At 42.0% G+C, this 16,476-nt stretch overlaps 1 protein-coding gene across 4 annotated transcripts in view; it reads right to left on the reverse strand.

Annotated features, from left to right (window-relative positions):
* The window catches only part of AIG1 (androgen induced 1), a 356,709-nt gene that overhangs the window by 22,692 nt on the left and 317,541 nt on the right, over nt 1-16,476 (reverse strand). For all 4 annotated transcript variants that reach the window (XM_070073475.1, XM_070073476.1, XM_002714854.5 and 1 more), the window contains one exon: nt 5,619-5,782. In XM_070073475.1, the coding sequence (XP_069929576.1) occupies nt 5,619-5,782 (164 nt within the window). The remainder of the gene's footprint in view (nt 1-5,618; nt 5,783-16,476) is intronic.

Consider the following 16,476-nt stretch of genomic DNA (forward strand, 5'->3'; position numbering starts at 1 on the left):
GGGGCTCCACCAGGGGGCAGTGCTCCAAGTTGCTGGGCCTGCTGGCCTGGATAGGTGTTTGGAGGAGAAAAGGGGTGGTGTCTGTTCATCTAAGCCTGACAGTCACCTCCTCTCACTCCTCCCCTCTTGCCCGCTTCCTCTGCCCTCACCTTATCCTTTCTCTTTGGGCCACTTTTCATTTCTGGACTTGTAAAATTCCACTTGAATGTAACAGGTCACCTCTGACAGACTGACAGACTCACTTGAACTGGGACAGACTCTTCGTTGTAGTACTGAAATACGTCAGCTTATTGGTTAACTGGTGTCCCCTAAATCCATATGTTGATGTCCTAATCCTCAGCACCTCAGAATGCGAGACAGTTCCAAAGATGTGACGGAACATGTTGATCATGGATCCAATCACCATTTCAGCAGAAGGTAAACAGAGAGAGGGGTTATCCAGGGAGGAACTGCCAAGGATCCCCTGTCTGACAACTTGTACCTCCATGAACTGTACGGGAGTCTAATGTGGTTTTTGAAAAATTTTTTAATCATTTATTTATTTGAAAGGTAGAGGTAGAGAGGGAGGGAGTGAGGGAGGGAAGAGATCGATTTTCCATTTGCTGATTAACTTCCCAAAGGGCTGCAATGATCAAGGTTGGGCCAGATGGAAACCAGGAGCCAAGAACTCCATCAGGGTCTCCAGTGTGGGTGCAGGGACCAAGTACTTGGGCCATCTTTTGCTGCTTGCCCAGGTGCATGAGCAGGGAGCTTGATCAGAAGTGGAGCAGCTGGGACTCAAACTGGTGTCCATATAGGATGCCTGTGTTGCAGATGGCAGTTTAACCCTTGGGGCCACAATGCTGGCCCTGTTTTTTGAGAATTTTATACCAGTAGGATCACTGCCAGTCTGGACTGAGAGGGACGGAAGCAGGATGAAGTGAGGGACCAGTGACTCTAATGATGGTTCAGACACCAGCTTCTCCTTGGATCCAGAGGTTAGGGTTGTTGTTACCAATGGCCAGGAAGACAGAGCCACAGCCTCATCCCTGGTGAGACTTGTGGACATAGAACCCACCCCAGGACTACTCTCAAGCCTTAAAATCTAATGAGACTTTTCCCTGCTGGCTTTCAGACATACTTGAGAACCATGACCCCATTTCCCCTGCCATTTCTCTCTTTTGAAATGAGACTGTGTATCCTATGCCTGGCCCAGCACTTCAGTTTTGCAGGTTCACACGCAACTACAGACCATTTTTGCTTCAGGATGACTCCTACCCTGCGTGTTATCCATTCCTGATTTATTTAAAAAATTTTTGCATTAGGCTGGCGCCGCGGTTCACTAGGCTAATCCTCCGCCTAGCAGCGCCGGCACACCGGGTTCTAGTCTCGGTCGGGGCGCCGGATTCTGTCCCGGTTGCCCCTCTTCCACGCCAGCTCTCTGCTGTGGCCAGGGAGTGCAGTGGAGGATGACCCAGGTGCTTGGGCCCTGCACCCCATGGGAGACCAGGAAAAGCACCTGGCTCCTGGCTCCTGCCATCGGATCAGCGCGGTGCGCTGGCCGCAGCACGCCGGCCGCGGCGGCCATTGGAGGGTGAACCAACGGCAAAGGAAGACCTTTCTCTCTGTCTCTCTCTCTCACTGTCCACTCTGCCTGTCAAAAAATAAAAAAAAAAATAAAATAAAAAAAATTTTTGCATTAAAAGTTGATGATGGAAGACTTTTGGGGTCACTGGGAGGGACTGAATATGTTTTGCATGTGCGAAGGACATGAAGTTAAGAGAGGGTGGAATGTTATGGGCTGAGCCCTGTTCCCAAATCCATACGTTGAAGTCCTAACTCTCAGTTGCTCAAAATGCGAACATATTTGGAACTGGTCTTTACAAAGTTAAAAAGAGGCCATCAGGAAGGACCCTAATCAAATATGACTGTGTCCTATGAGAAGAGGAAAGTTTGAAACAGTCTCATCTATGGAGAATAGCAGGTGAACATAAAGACAGACAAATGTAAATCAAAGAGAGGGGCCTGTAACAGATCCCTCCCTCACAGTTCTCACAAGGAACAAATCCTGCCAATCTTTGATTTTTCCAGAAATGAGAGTCAGTGAATTTCTATTGTTTCAGTTGCCCAGTTTGTCGTAATTTGTTGCAGCAGCACCAACAAACTGAAATGCCTTCCACGAAGCCATCCTGAGTTACTCTTCCTTTTGAAAGAACAAATACTTGGCTATTAATTTAGCCTATTTTAAGGATTTTAAAAAATATTTATTTATTTATTTGAAAGGCAGAGTCACAGAGAGCAGAGGCAGAGAGAGAGAGAGAAGTTGTCCATTCACTGGTTCCCTCACTAAATGGACGCAATAGCTGGAGCTGCGCCCATCCAAAGCCAGGAGCCAGGAGCTTCTGGGTCTCCCAAGCCAGTACAGGGGCCCAAGAACTAAGTTCATCATCTATCACTTTCCCAGGCCATAGCAGAGAGCTGGATCAGAAGTGGAGCAGCCGGGACTCAAACTAGCATTCTATGGGATGCCGGCACACCGGGCGGCTTTACCAACTTTGCCACAGTGCTGGTCCCTGAAGGGGCTTTTTAAAAGCTCATATTCCAAGGGCTGGTGTTGTGGCACAGTGGGGTAAGTTGCTGCCTGTAACGCCAGCATCCCATATGGGCACCACTTCAAGTCCAGGCTACTCCACTTCTGATCCAGCAATATTATAGGCTAGGTCTGTGGTTCTAAGTGACATTTCTGAGCCATCATGTGCTTGGACCTGAACTGCCTTCAGTTAAAGGAAAAGTAAGTGCAGATGATTTCTAATCTCCTTTGCAAGTATAAGATTCTGTAATAATATGTTTTTTACTTGATGTTTTAGGTAACATAACATAACAAAATAGTGGAAGCTGACCTTAAGAAAACATTATAGGGGGTCGGTGCTGTGGTGTAGCAGGCTAAGCCTCCATCTGCGGTGCTGGCATCCCATATGGGCACTGGTTTGAGTCCTGACTGCTCCACTTCCGATCTGTCTCTCTGCTGTAGCCTGGGAAAGCAGTAAAAGATGGCCCAAATCCTTGGGCCCCTGAACCCACATGGAAGACTCAGAAGTGCCTGGCTCCTGGCTTCGGATCAGCCCAGCTCTGACTGTTGCAACCATTTGGTGAGTGAACGAAATGGAAGACCTTTCTCTCTGTTTCTCCCTCTCCCTGTCTGTAACTCTAACTCTCAGATAAATAAATCTTTAAAAATCATTATGGAAGAAAGGAAGATACTTAAAATAAAGCAGTATTTCTTCTTGGTGGGAATTTATAGTAGTTGGCATATAGTCATCAGGATTGTAATACTGTACTCCATGTACTCAATTCTCTCTCTCACACACCACACACACACACACACACACACACACATTTAATCATCAGTTCCAAACCCAACTACTTATGGGACCAGGCAGCTACTATGACTGAGTAAAGTGGCCCAGTGAAAATGAGGGAAAAGGGCACCAGATGCTCAATTCTCATCTATTGTTGCTACAGGAGGACAGTGGGCTTAGTGTTTGAGATCTTCAAATATTTGCTAAGAAGCTAAAAATCTGGCTGCCAGGTGAAATCTTCCAACAATTCTACTATGTAGGCCTGACAAAACTTCTTGGTGAGCAAAACTGGGGGAAGGCCATTTGTGACCCTTCTTATAAAGGAGGAAGACGCCCACTTGACACAAAACATCAGCTTCTGCAAAATCAATGAGATGAATGCAGCAGAATTAATCTCCATACCCAGAGTGAGCTGGAAAAGGCTGGTTAGTCTTAACTGGTGCAGAAAATGGTACCAATGGAATTGGACAGTTCATCCCCCCAACCTCACTTTCATTATTCATTTTTAACGCCTCATTCTAAGTTGCTACAAAGCCGTATTCTTTTAATCTAGATCAGATCTTTATCTCTCCTGGTCTTCAGCCCATCTTCTTAGAGTAGCTGTAGAACATGGTCCAGTGCCTGTCAGAATCAAATCAAGGGGAGCCGGGCAGTCATCAGCACTTCCTCAATGACATATACTGGACATAGTAACTTAAATTGAAATACAGCTTCTCTCCTGGGAAGATGAGGAAAGTTTACATTTTGCCCTCAAAATACTTTTGTAAGTTTACTAAATACATCTATAGAATCATCCATGGGGAAAGATTACTATTTACGTTAAAGAGAGGAGAGCATTGTTAAAAGATTAATTTCTGGTCCTTCAAGCTGTGTTTTGAACTGAATAAAAAATTGGCCATGTTTTCTAACAGACTAGTTATTAAAATCAAAAGCTCCTGAGAAAAGAAAGCTTCAACTTCCTCTGGGCCCTTGAACGTAGGCTATACCCTTGATTCATACACCCTTAGAAGACCCCCACTCAAAAAAACCTGATTGAATAACCATGAATGACTGCTCTGCTTGTCTGATTGGATTAAGCTCTTGGCATGATATCTGGCACAAAGAAGGATGCTCAGTATTGATGGAACCCCGTCCATCAACGGGTGGTGCCTGGAATTCTGTGACTTTTGTTAGAAGAGCTATCCAGAGCTACCTAAAAATTCCCAAACCATCCTGTCTTTGGATATATTTGCATGCAGGACTCAGATGTCTACACTGTCTGTGTTGTCACTTTCTCCACCTTCCAACTGTTACGTGATCTTACACACACTTTGGACAAGTTGTGCACAACTTGGTAAGATAATGTGCCTTGCCAAGATGGAGGCTCTGCCACAGATGGAAACACAAGAGAAGTGGAGGATTGGTTAAGAGGGTCTTCGAACAGTGAACCTTTACAGGACAGTCACCAGAACCATTCTGCCCTGCTTAGAGAGCCTCTGAGGTGACTACACCCACACAAAAGATGACACAGAATGTGGACATCTGGGTGACACTTAATGAGGTTGTTTGGTTACATTTAATAACTTCTTGTTTTAATTCAGGGTCCCTTTAAAAAAGCATTCTGTTAATCAGGGCAAGCTTCCCCAAATATTTTTCTGTTAACATTGTATTTTTTCCTATTATTCCTATACAATTCTATAGATATACTCCTTTCCTCTTTATTTATTTATTTTATTATTTGAAAGCAGAGTTACATGGGAAGAGAGAGACAGAGAGAGGGAGAAGTAGGGAGATAGAGATCTTCCATCCGCTGGTTCAGTCCCCAAATGGCTGCAACAGCCAGGGTTGGGCCAGGCTGAAGCCAGAAACCAGGAGCCAGGAGCTTCATCTGGATGTCCCACGTGGGCACAGGGGTCCAAGAACTTGGGTGATCTCCCACTGTTTTTCCAGGTATATTAGTAGGGAGCTGGATTGGAAATGCAGCAGCCGAGACTCAAACCAGTATCCTATGATGCCAGCGTTGTAGGTGATGGCTTAACCCGTTATGCCACAGCACTGGCCCCTCCTTTCCTCTTTAGATTTGGGTGTTTCACTAGCTGAAAAGACTAAGTGGGTAGTAAACCTTTGAGGTGAAACTGCTAGCAGCTGTTAAATTAATATTGTAGTTATAAAAATAAAACTCTTCCAAAGAGACCCTGTGTAAAGGATACGAGAAAAGTCTGTGGAATTCTCCCTCAGATTCTGCAAACATTCTCACAGGCAGCAAGTGTCCTGTTTTATGTTCCCCCAAACAATACTTACTTCTCTGTGTATCCCAGATGTAGTTGTTCAGAACTTCTCCCAGAAGGTACAGAAAATTCATTAAGATGGTTGTAGACCCAAAGAAGATGATTCTGGCTCCCTGGCCGATGTGTTCCAGGAAAGGGTACACCCACATGCCAGTGACATGGTGCACCCAGCACACCCTGCAGGGGATTGGAGAGGAGACAAGGACACAAGTTACTCTCACGCAATGTCAGAGCTGCTGTTACAAATTTACCATCTCAGCACTTGCTGGTCGCAAGGTTGCTGCTACATTGAGGAGTACAAGACGCTTCATGGTTGTTTGTTTTATTTTCTGTTTTGTTTTGCAAGCATTTTAGGCTCACTGAAGAAGCAGAAAAAAGTTCACAGAATTCCACACGTCCAGCACTCAGCTCCCACCTCGTTACCACCTTGCGTAATTCTTAGACAATGACAAAAACTAATGTACTGACATTGGTACTAATATTAACTAAACTGCAGACTTCATGTGGAATTCCCTGGTATTGCCATTAATGTCCTTTTTCATACAGGATATCCTCTAGGATCCCACAATGTTACTGAGTGACACGTCGCCTGTAACCTGGCACTGTAACACTGTTAACACGTGCCAGTAACCCTGGCAGTTACTCAGTCTTTCCTTGTCTTTGATGACAGGTGAAGGGTTTTGGTCAGGTATCTGTAATTGTTTTTTTTTTTTAAATACTGTTATGCAATCTTTTAAATTTCTTCTCTACAAACAAAACAATACAGCATTAGGCAACCAAATGATATTAAAATGTACACAAGTCCATGCCAAGTATCTTCCTTTATTGTCTCCCAACCAGATATCAACATGAATTCTGCACACAGGTGGAAGCATCCCATAACCTGGCTGATAGCAGATTTCCCCTCCTCTGAACTTTGGATCTCATATTTATGTCATTCCCCTCCAATTTAAACCCTTACTTGTCTGTAATCACTCTATTTGTATTCTGAAGATATTTTTGGCTCAATGGGAATAGCAACATCAGTAATCACCACTGCTTTCAAAAGTTTACTCAGCATGTTTGCTTCACAGACTCGGGCCTAACACAGCTTCTAACAGCTTTTCGCCAAAATATTCTGGGGGCCAGCACTGTGGCATAATGTGTAAAGCCGCCGCCTGCAGTGCCAGCGTCCCATATGGGCGCTGGTTCCAGTCCCAGCTGCTTCACTTCCGATCCAGCTCTCTGAAATGGCCTGGGAAAGCAGAAGATGGCCCAAGTCCTTGGAAGAAGCTCCTGGCTCCTGGCTTCAGGTTGGCACAGCTCTGGTCACTGTGGCCACTGTGGCCAATTGGGGAGTGAACCAGCAGATGGAAGACCTCTCTCTCTCTCTCTCTCTCTCTCTGCCTCTCCTCTCTGTGTAACTCTGACTTTCAAATAAATCTTAAAAAAATATTCTAGCTTATTATATCAAAGGTTGTCAATTTTGATGGCTAAATGAAACAAATTATTTTATTGGGAATAATGATTGCTTTTTTACTTAATGTTTTTGGGGTAATTTTCCATATCTTCTATACCTTCAGTCTGTTTTTTTTTTTTTGACAAAACACTATATATGCAGAAACACTGATACACATAGGTATTTTGTTTTTGTTTTTGTTTATTGAGTTTTAAAAACTTCAGCTCACACAAATAAGAAAGAACATGAAGTTTTTGTCTTTCTGTCTCTGGCTTATTTCACCCAGCATGATGTCCTCTACTTGCAACCATCCTGAGACATATGATACAATTTCATTTTTTATAGATATTACTACACTGTGTATGTGTGTGTGTGTGCGGCAGCTTAACCCACTGTACCACAACACTAAATATATTAAATGACACTGAATTATATACTTAATATGACTAAAATGTGTATTATACAATAAAAAATTTTCATGGGGCAGACACAGGGAATAAAACGTCTGAGCAGTGCTTGGCTAGAGAAAGTGATTAGCAAAGGAAGAGCAAGAAACATAGCCTTGGAGCAAAGAGGCAGTCATCAGGCACAGCCAGGTCTGCCTGAGCAACAGTCCAAACAAAAAGATTAAAAAAAACACAACTCAAAAAATAGGCCATGTTAGTCACAAATTTTTACAGTGAAGCTAAAGCCTTTGTAAGAATCAGCAGAAATTAAGATTGTTACAGGACTACCTACGAGATTCTCAGGCATCACATTTTTTTTCATATTAGCTGCTTAAATTTGCCTTAATTAATGTGAAAAGGTGTTGTGCACCCATCATGTGGTTTGCTAACTTGCATGGAGATCATATACAATGTTCCTCAAATTTAATGCCATAAAACTGTAATTGATTTTGCAGATCAATTTATAAAATTATAATCTGACTTACTGTAAAACTATTTCCTCAATTAGGCCAACTGGGAGCAATTCAAATTTTAAATGTTAATTAGATGTTTTATACCTGTTCTTGGTATTGTACTAGCTGTTGACTGAAAGAATCATTGTCAGCTTTTGCTATCATCTCTGATGGCAGTCCTGAAGTCTACCTCTCAGATGTTGTTTGCAATGCACTTTCACCTCTATAGAATCTTCCTATAATACCAAATAGCTTTAACTACAACCATTATTGCATCCTATCTAGCTTTACATGATTCCTGAATTTTTACATCTCCAGTCTGGAACCCACCCCTGAACTCCAGAATTCCACAACCAACTGCCTACTGCATATGTCCTCTTGGAGGTCTAACAGGCATTTCAAGTCAACCTTTCCATACGATCACTTTCTTCCTTGCTCTCTGATTCTTGCAAATCCCTAGTCACTTACCTTGATCACCCAATGGCAAATATACTTCTTACATATCTTTCATTCTCAAATCACTGACCACTACATTAATCTAACAGCTTGGGGAAGAAAATAGTGAATTAAAAAAATTATTTGGAGGGCAGAGAGACACAGAGAATATTTGTGTGTGTGTGTGTGTGTGTGTGTGTGTGAGAGAGAGAGAGAGAGAGAGAGAGAGAGAGAGAGAGAGAATATTCACATCATCTGGTTCACCCTCAAATGCCTACAATGGTCAGGGCCAAATCCAGACCCTGGAAATGCAACCTGCTTTGCCCACATGGATGAGCGACAGGACCCCAGTTACTTAAGCCATTACCACTACTCCCCAGGGTCTGCATTAGACCAGGGTCTGCATTAGCAGTAACCAGGAATCAGGAGCTCCAGCCAGATACTCTCATGTGGATATAGGTGTCTTAACTGGTGTCTTATCTGCTAGGCCAAGCGCTCACCCCCGTAGTCAACTTTGACTCTCCTTCTCACAACCCACATCCCAATCCTTCCTCAGAGCCTACCGGTGCTGTTGCATACATCCAACATACCTACTTCTCACCACTGTCTCTGCTATCATCTGAATTCCAGTCATCATTACCTCTCACCAGAACCAAAGCAAATTGCTTCCCATCTGTTTGCATTTGCCCCTGCTACATCTTTCCTACAGGCTGTTTGCATGGGAATACCCAGTTCTGTCTGGATTCAAAGCAAGTCAGGCAACACCTCTATTCTGGCCAGAACTCTTGTTTCCTTCCTTAGGATAAAACCCAGTGTCCTTAAAGGTCCTTCAAGGCCCCAACTGAGCTTGCTCCGTAGTTTGCTGACTTCATCTCCTACAACTCCCCCCCTTGTTCTTTCCACTCCTTGGCATTCCTTGAGCTGGTTCCCCTGCCTGGAATAGTACCCCTTGGCCTCCTCCCCCCAACATTTCAAGCCTCCCTCGTGGTTTTGACACAAATGTCACCTTTTCTTTTTTTTCAACTTTTATTTAATAAATATAAATTTCCAAAGTACAAATTTTGAATTATAGCTGCTTTTCCCTCCTTGCCTGGCCACTGTACCTAAGAATTAAAGCCTTTATCCTGAAACTCCTATTAGCTACCCTTTATTTGCCCCATTGTTGTTTAATATACCACACAGGTATGTTTCAGAGATACTGCTGGTTGGGTTCCAGACTTCTGCAGCGAAGCACTATTGCAATAAAGTGAGTCCCATAAATTTTCATTTCTCAGTCCTTATAAAAAGTTATGTCTGGGGACAGCACCACAGCACAGTAGGTTAATCCTTCGTCTGTGGCACTGGCATCACATATGGGTGCTGGTTCTAGTCCTGGCAGCTCCTCTTCCAATCTAGCTCTCTGCTGTGGCCTGGGAAAGCAGCAGAAGATGGCCCAAGTCCTTGGGCCCCTGCACCCACGTGGGAGACTGGGAAGAGGCATCTGGCTCCTGGCTTCGGATCGGCACAGCTCTGGCAGTTCACTCCATTTGGGGAGTGAACCAATGGAAGACCTTTCTCTCTGTCTCTCTCTCTCTCACTGTCTGTAATTCTACCTCTCAAATAAATAAAAGTTATGTTTATGTGTATACTATAATGTAATCTCTTGAGTGTGCAACAGCATTATGTCTAAAAAACAATGGACAGAGGGAATCAAGACAGTGACTAGGTATGAGGCTCTGGTGATAACAGTGTCTCGTCTTTTTATAATTATCAGAAAAGTCATGGAGCCAGCTTTGTGGTGTAGCAGGTAAAGCCTCTATCTGTGACACCAGCATCCCATATCAGTGCCAGTTCATGCCCCGGCTGCTCCACTGCCAATCCAGCTTCCTGCTAATGGCCCAGGAAAAGCACTGGAAGATGGCTCAAGTGCTTGGGCCTCGGCCACCCACATGGGGGATCCAGAGGAAACTTCTGGCCCCTAGCTTCTGCCTGGCTCACCCCTGGCTATGTTGGCTATTTGGGGAGTGAACCAGCAGATGGAAGCTCTCTCCCTCTCCCTCCCTCTCTCTCTCTCTCTCTCTCTCTGAAACTCTTTCAAAAACACAATATTTAAAAATAAAAGAGGTCATACTGAAGAAAGCAAGAATAAAAGAGTAGCATACATCACTCTTCCCCCCAGATCCAAGGAGAGACAGCACCTTGGGAGGGAACAGCAAACGGAATCCCTATGCCAGGACACCAACTCTGGGGCCCATATCTGTGGAGTGAATATTTGTAGCTTCTATAGCCAGATGGCCTCTGTCACCCATGTCTCAAGGGCTGGCAAAAAGTGAAATTGCCTGCACGGAGGCCAGGAGAGGGAGTTTAGCATCACATCTCACGTTTCTGATTTCTGCCAAGGCCTGGCACTTGATAAAGCCAAGAGCCTATACCCTCTGCTTGGTGCTCACAGACTGAGCCCTTAGACTAGCCTGGTACCAGCAGGAGACCTGAACTTTGGGGGTAAGACTCATGGTGAGCTTCACTGCTGACCTCTGGTGGTCTTGGGGGACACCCCCAGGACACTGGAGAGACCTGTGACTGTGGGACCCATGTGTGACAAGTCTGGGTTGCTAGAGTGCTGCCTTTATTACTCTCCTCTAACCTTGAGAAGACAGCAAGTGGTCATGGGCCTGTGTCTTGGAACCCAGTGCAGTGCCAGTAAAGCTTAACACTGGACAGATCCTAATGGTTTCAGTGCCTAGGCAAGTGCCAATGGATAGAACCTCTGCACTTATCCTAGTATCAGGCAGAGACCTGCATTCTGGCGAGCAGACGTGTTTCAGCATGTCTCACTACCAGCCCCTTTCAGGCATGGTGTGTACCGCGAAGACCGCACAGGGCCTCAGTCCACTTCAGGCCTGCTTGAGTAGGTTGCCTTTGTTACAACATCTACAACTTTGGCCAGACAGAGAGAAACCACAGGACTGTTTGGAGATTCAGAGCCAGGGTGATAAAACCTAGCATTGAGCAGATCCTATCAGTCTCTGCTCTAGGCCAGTGCCTGCAGACAGAACCCCTGGACCTACCTCAGTGCTCAGTGAAGTTCCCTGGTCTTTAGTAAGCATTCTCATACCTCAGCCAACAGGACAAGTGGCTGAGATGTGTAGCATCAGGCACTGAGTCCACCTCAGCAGCAAACAGATCATAGCAGGGTGAGCTTTGGCCCCACCCCCAGGCTGTACTGGTTTGGGTGGGCAGGGGCTCCTGATGTGCCCTAGCATTGTGGAATTATGTGGACACTGGACAAGAAGTCTGAACCTACTGAAGGTCCAGGAAGAGGCTTGTGGGACAGATTATCCCCTTTTAGGCACTTTCACAATTCCTACAGAACAATACACCAACTGCAGAATTGGGACGAATTTGAGTTTAGGGGGTACTATAAGGCTATATTGATGTAAAAACATCAATAGCGGACCTGGGGCAAACCATGACTGAGGGAGTGATCTGGTGCTGAAAGAGCAGACGTGCTTACAGGCTCAGAGAAAATGAATAGACTGCTTAGATTTTCTAGAAGGGACAGCCACAGACAAGCAGATTACTGTAACTAATCTTTCAAAGCACAGACAACATTGTGTACCAACAAGCACCAAGAACTTGCAGGGAACTGTGGCCTCACCTAAAGAGCAAAGTAAGTGCCAGAAACAAAACATCTATGAATTAAATTTCAGAATTCTTGGATGAAGATTTCAAAATACCTGTTTTATGGAAATGGAATGAAATTCAAAAGAACACAGATAAGTGAGTCAATATTCTAACAAAGACAATCAATAGAGATGGAATTAATTAAATAAAATCAAGCAGAAATCCTTCAACTGAGCAGTATACCTGGTGAAATTAAAAATGCTATAGATGAAAAAAAATGCTATAGATGGCATCAACAGCCAAACAGAGCAAACAGAAGTGTCAGTAAGCTTTAAGGCAGCATATTTCAAAATACAGTTAGAGGAGAAAAAATAAAAAAGAACCAAGAGGAATGAAGAAAGCTTACAGAGAATATGGGATAGCATAAAAAGAGTGAATATTTCAGCTACTAGGATTCAAGAAGGATTTGAGAATGCCAAAAAGCATATTCAACAAGATATTGACAAAACACTTCAGAAACAGAGAATGATATAACTATCCAGGTACAAGAAGGTCAAAGGTCATCAGTTGGATTCAACCAAAGCAAGCCTACCCCAAGACACATTAAAATCAAGCTCTTATAAAGAGAATTGAAAATGAATCTTGATGTGAATGGAAGGGGAGAGGGAGTAGGAAAGGGGAGGGTTGCGGGTGGGAGGGACGTTATGGGGGGGAAGCCATTGTAATCCATAAGCTGTACTTTGGAAATTTATATTCATTAAATAAAAGTTAAAAAAAAAACAAGCTCTGTTGAAATCTTTACTTAGTATATACAAAATTGATCTTCTGTATATAAATATAATTAAAAATGACTCTTAGTGAAGAATGGGATGGGAGAGGAAGTAGGAGAGGGGACGGTTTGCGGGTGGGAGGGAGGTTATGAGGGGAAAAGCACTATAATCCAAAAGTTGTACTTTCAAAATTTAAATTTATATTTATTAAATATAAGTTTTAAAAAAATCAAGCTCTCCTGGGTTGAAGAGAGGATTCTCAAAGCTGCAAGAGAAAAGAAGCAAATAATAACTTGGCTGACTGCAAACTTCTCAACAGAAACCTTACAGGTCAGAAAATAATGAGATGAGACTTTTACATTACTGAAGGGGAAAAAAACACTGCCAGCCAAGAATACTATATCAAGTAAAACTAACTTTCATGTATGAGGAAGAGTTAAAGACATTGCCAAACACGAAGGCTGAGAGAATGTATCACCACCAGACATCTATTACAGGAAATTCTAAAGGGGGTTCTCCAAACTGAAACAAAGAGGTGCTAACTAGTAAGAAGAAAATATCAGAAGGTAGAGAACTCACTGGTAACAGCAACTGTCCAAACAAATTAAGAATTCTGTAATATTATACACATGAGTTATACACCATTTATATCTTTACTGTAAAGACTAAAATCACTATGTTAATTATAGTCACAATATTAAAGTATAATCACTATATTAAAATGTTAAGAGACAGACAATATTGAAGAGATCAAATGTAACATCAAAATTCAAAAATGTGGGGAGGAATGGACTACAAATTTAGAGTTCTTTATTAAGATTTCTTATCTTTTATTTATTTCCTTCCCCTATCTTTATAATCAATGTTGTTATCATTTCAAGACAGCTTTTTATAGCCAAATGAAGTTTTTGTAAACCTCATCATAACCACAAAGCAAGAATCTATAAGGTATTTACCAAAAATAATATGTAAGAAATCAAAGTACAATACTAGAGAAAACCACTTAACCAGAAATAAAGATTGTAAGAGGGGAGAAATAAAGAAACTGCCATAAAAATACAAAACAAGCATCAAAATGGCAGTAGTAAGACAAAAATCTATCAATATTTAGCTTAAATATCAATGGGCTAAATTCTCCAATTAAAGATAGAGAGCCCAAACAGATTATAAAACAGGACTCAACTATACATTACTTATAAGAAATTCACTTCACTTTGAAAGGAACATATAGACTGAAAATGAAATGATGAAACATGATATTCTGTGCTAATGGAAGGCAAAAGAAAGCAGGAGTAGCTGTATTTCTATCAGACAAAATAGAGCTTAAATAAAAAATAGTGAAGAGACCAGTAAGCTCATTTTAGAATGATAAAGGCCTTAATCCAGAAAGAGGAAATAACATTTATAAATACATATGCTTCAAATTTTGCAGCATCAAATACATAAATGAAATATTAACAGACACAAAAATATAGCCTTTAGTACTAAAATAGTAGATCCTGTAACACACCACATTCAGAATGGACATCTCACCTAGACAGAAAATCAAAAAAGAAACAGAATTAAATTTTTCCCAGATCAACTGGACCCAACAGATACTTACAGAACTTCCCATCTAGCAGGTACAGAATACATATTCTCAACAGTAAATGGATCATTTTACAGAAGAGATAATACGGTGAGTCACAAAACAGTTGTCAGGAAATTTATTTATTTATTTATTTATTTGACAGGCAGAGTGGACAGTGAGAGAGAGAGACAGAGAGAAAGGTCTTCCTTTGCTGTTGGTTCACTGTGCGCTGTGGCTGGCACACCACGCTGATCCGAAGCCAGGAGCCAGGTGCTCATCCTGGTTTCCCATGGGGTGCAGGGCCCAAGTACTTGGGCCATCCTCCACTGCACTCCCGGGCCTCAGCCGAGAGCTGGCCTGGAAGAGGGGCAACCAGGACAGAATCCGGCGCCCCAACCGGGACCAGCACCCGGGGTGCCAGCGCCACAGGCGGAGGATTAGCCTACTGAGTCATGGCGCCGGCCAGGTGTCAGGAAATTTAAAAGAATAGAATTCATATTGAGTATCTTTTTTGATCACATGCAATAAAATTAGAAATCAATAACAAGAAAACTTTGGAAACTACACAAATACATGGAAATTAAACAACTTATTCCTGAATAATCAAAGGATTAAGGAATAAATAAAGGAGAAAATTCAAAAGAATTTTTGACAATGAATGAAAATTGAAAAATTGAAACACAACATATGAAATACCCATGGGATAAAGAAAAAATGTACTAAGAGGAAAGTTAATAATAATCAATACCTACATCAAAAAATAAAAAACCACCAAAAACAACAAAAAACAATACAGAGAGATTTTAAATAAAAACTATCACTGCATCTCAGGGAACTGAAAACAAGAATAAGTTAAGTCCAAAATTGGTACAGGAAAAGAAATAATGAAGCTCAGCACAAATAAATGATATATAAACTAAAAAAATATAAAAAAACCCACAATGTAAAGAAGACCTGTTTTTTTTTTTGAAAAGATAAAAAGATTGATAAATTCTTAGCTAGATTAGCCAAGAAAAAAAGCGAAGATTCAAACACATAGAAGCCAAGATGGAAATGGAGACATTATAATTGACACCACTGAAATTAAAAGGATTATTGTCAATTACTATGAACAACTATATGTCAACATGCTTGATAACCTGAAGAAAAAAATTCTTGGACATACGCTTTATCAAGATTGAATCTGAGGCAATAGAATATTTAAAAAGACCAATATGAAGCTGTGAAGTTGAATCAGTAATAAAGACTCTCCTATCCAAGAAAAGTCCAAGATGAGATGGCTTCATTGCTGAGTTCTATCAAACTTTTTTTTTTAACTTTTATTTAATGAATATAAATTTCCAAAGTACGATTTATGGATTACAATGGCTTCCCCCACATACCGTCCCTCCCACCCACTACCCTCCCCTTTCCCACTCCCTCTCCCCTTCCATTCACATCAAGATTCATTTTCAATTATCTTAATATACAGAAGATCAGCTTAGTATACATTAAGTAAGGATTTCAACAGTTTGCTCCCACACAGAAACATAAAGTGAAAAATAATAGATGATTTTTTTTTTAAATGATGATGAAATCAGAACAGACCTATTGTCATGTTTAATCCCAGTGAGAGTCAAGTTGGGAGTTGATAATTTTTTTTTTTTTTTACAGAGGATCAGTCTAGTATACTTTAAGTAAAGATTTCAACAGTTTGCACCCCCATAGAAACACAAAGTGAAATATATTGTTTGAGTACTCATTATAGCATTAAATCTCAATACACAGCACATTAAGGACAGAGATCCTACATGAGGAGTAAGTGCACAGTGACTCCTGTTGTTGACTTTACCAATTGACACTCCTGTCTATGGCATCAGTAGTCTCCCTATGCTCCAGTCATGAGTTTCCAAGGCTATGGAAGCCCTCTGAGTTCTCCGATTCTTATCTTGTTTAGACAAGGTCATAGTCAAAGTGGAGGTTCTCTCCTCCCTTCAGAGAAAGGTACCTCCTTCTTTGAAGACCTGTTCTTTCCACTGGGATCTCACTCGCAGAGATCTTTTGCCAGAGTGTCTTGGCTTTCCATGCCTGAAATAGTCTCATGGGCTTTTCAGCCAGATCCGAATGCCTTTAGGGCTGATTCTGAGGCCAGAGTGCTGTTTAGGACATCTGCCATTC

The sequence above is a fragment of the Oryctolagus cuniculus genome, chromosome 5 (assembly GCF_964237555.1).
Source record: "Oryctolagus cuniculus chromosome 5, mOryCun1.1, whole genome shotgun sequence".
Taxonomy (NCBI): Eukaryota; Metazoa; Chordata; class Mammalia; order Lagomorpha; family Leporidae; genus Oryctolagus; species Oryctolagus cuniculus.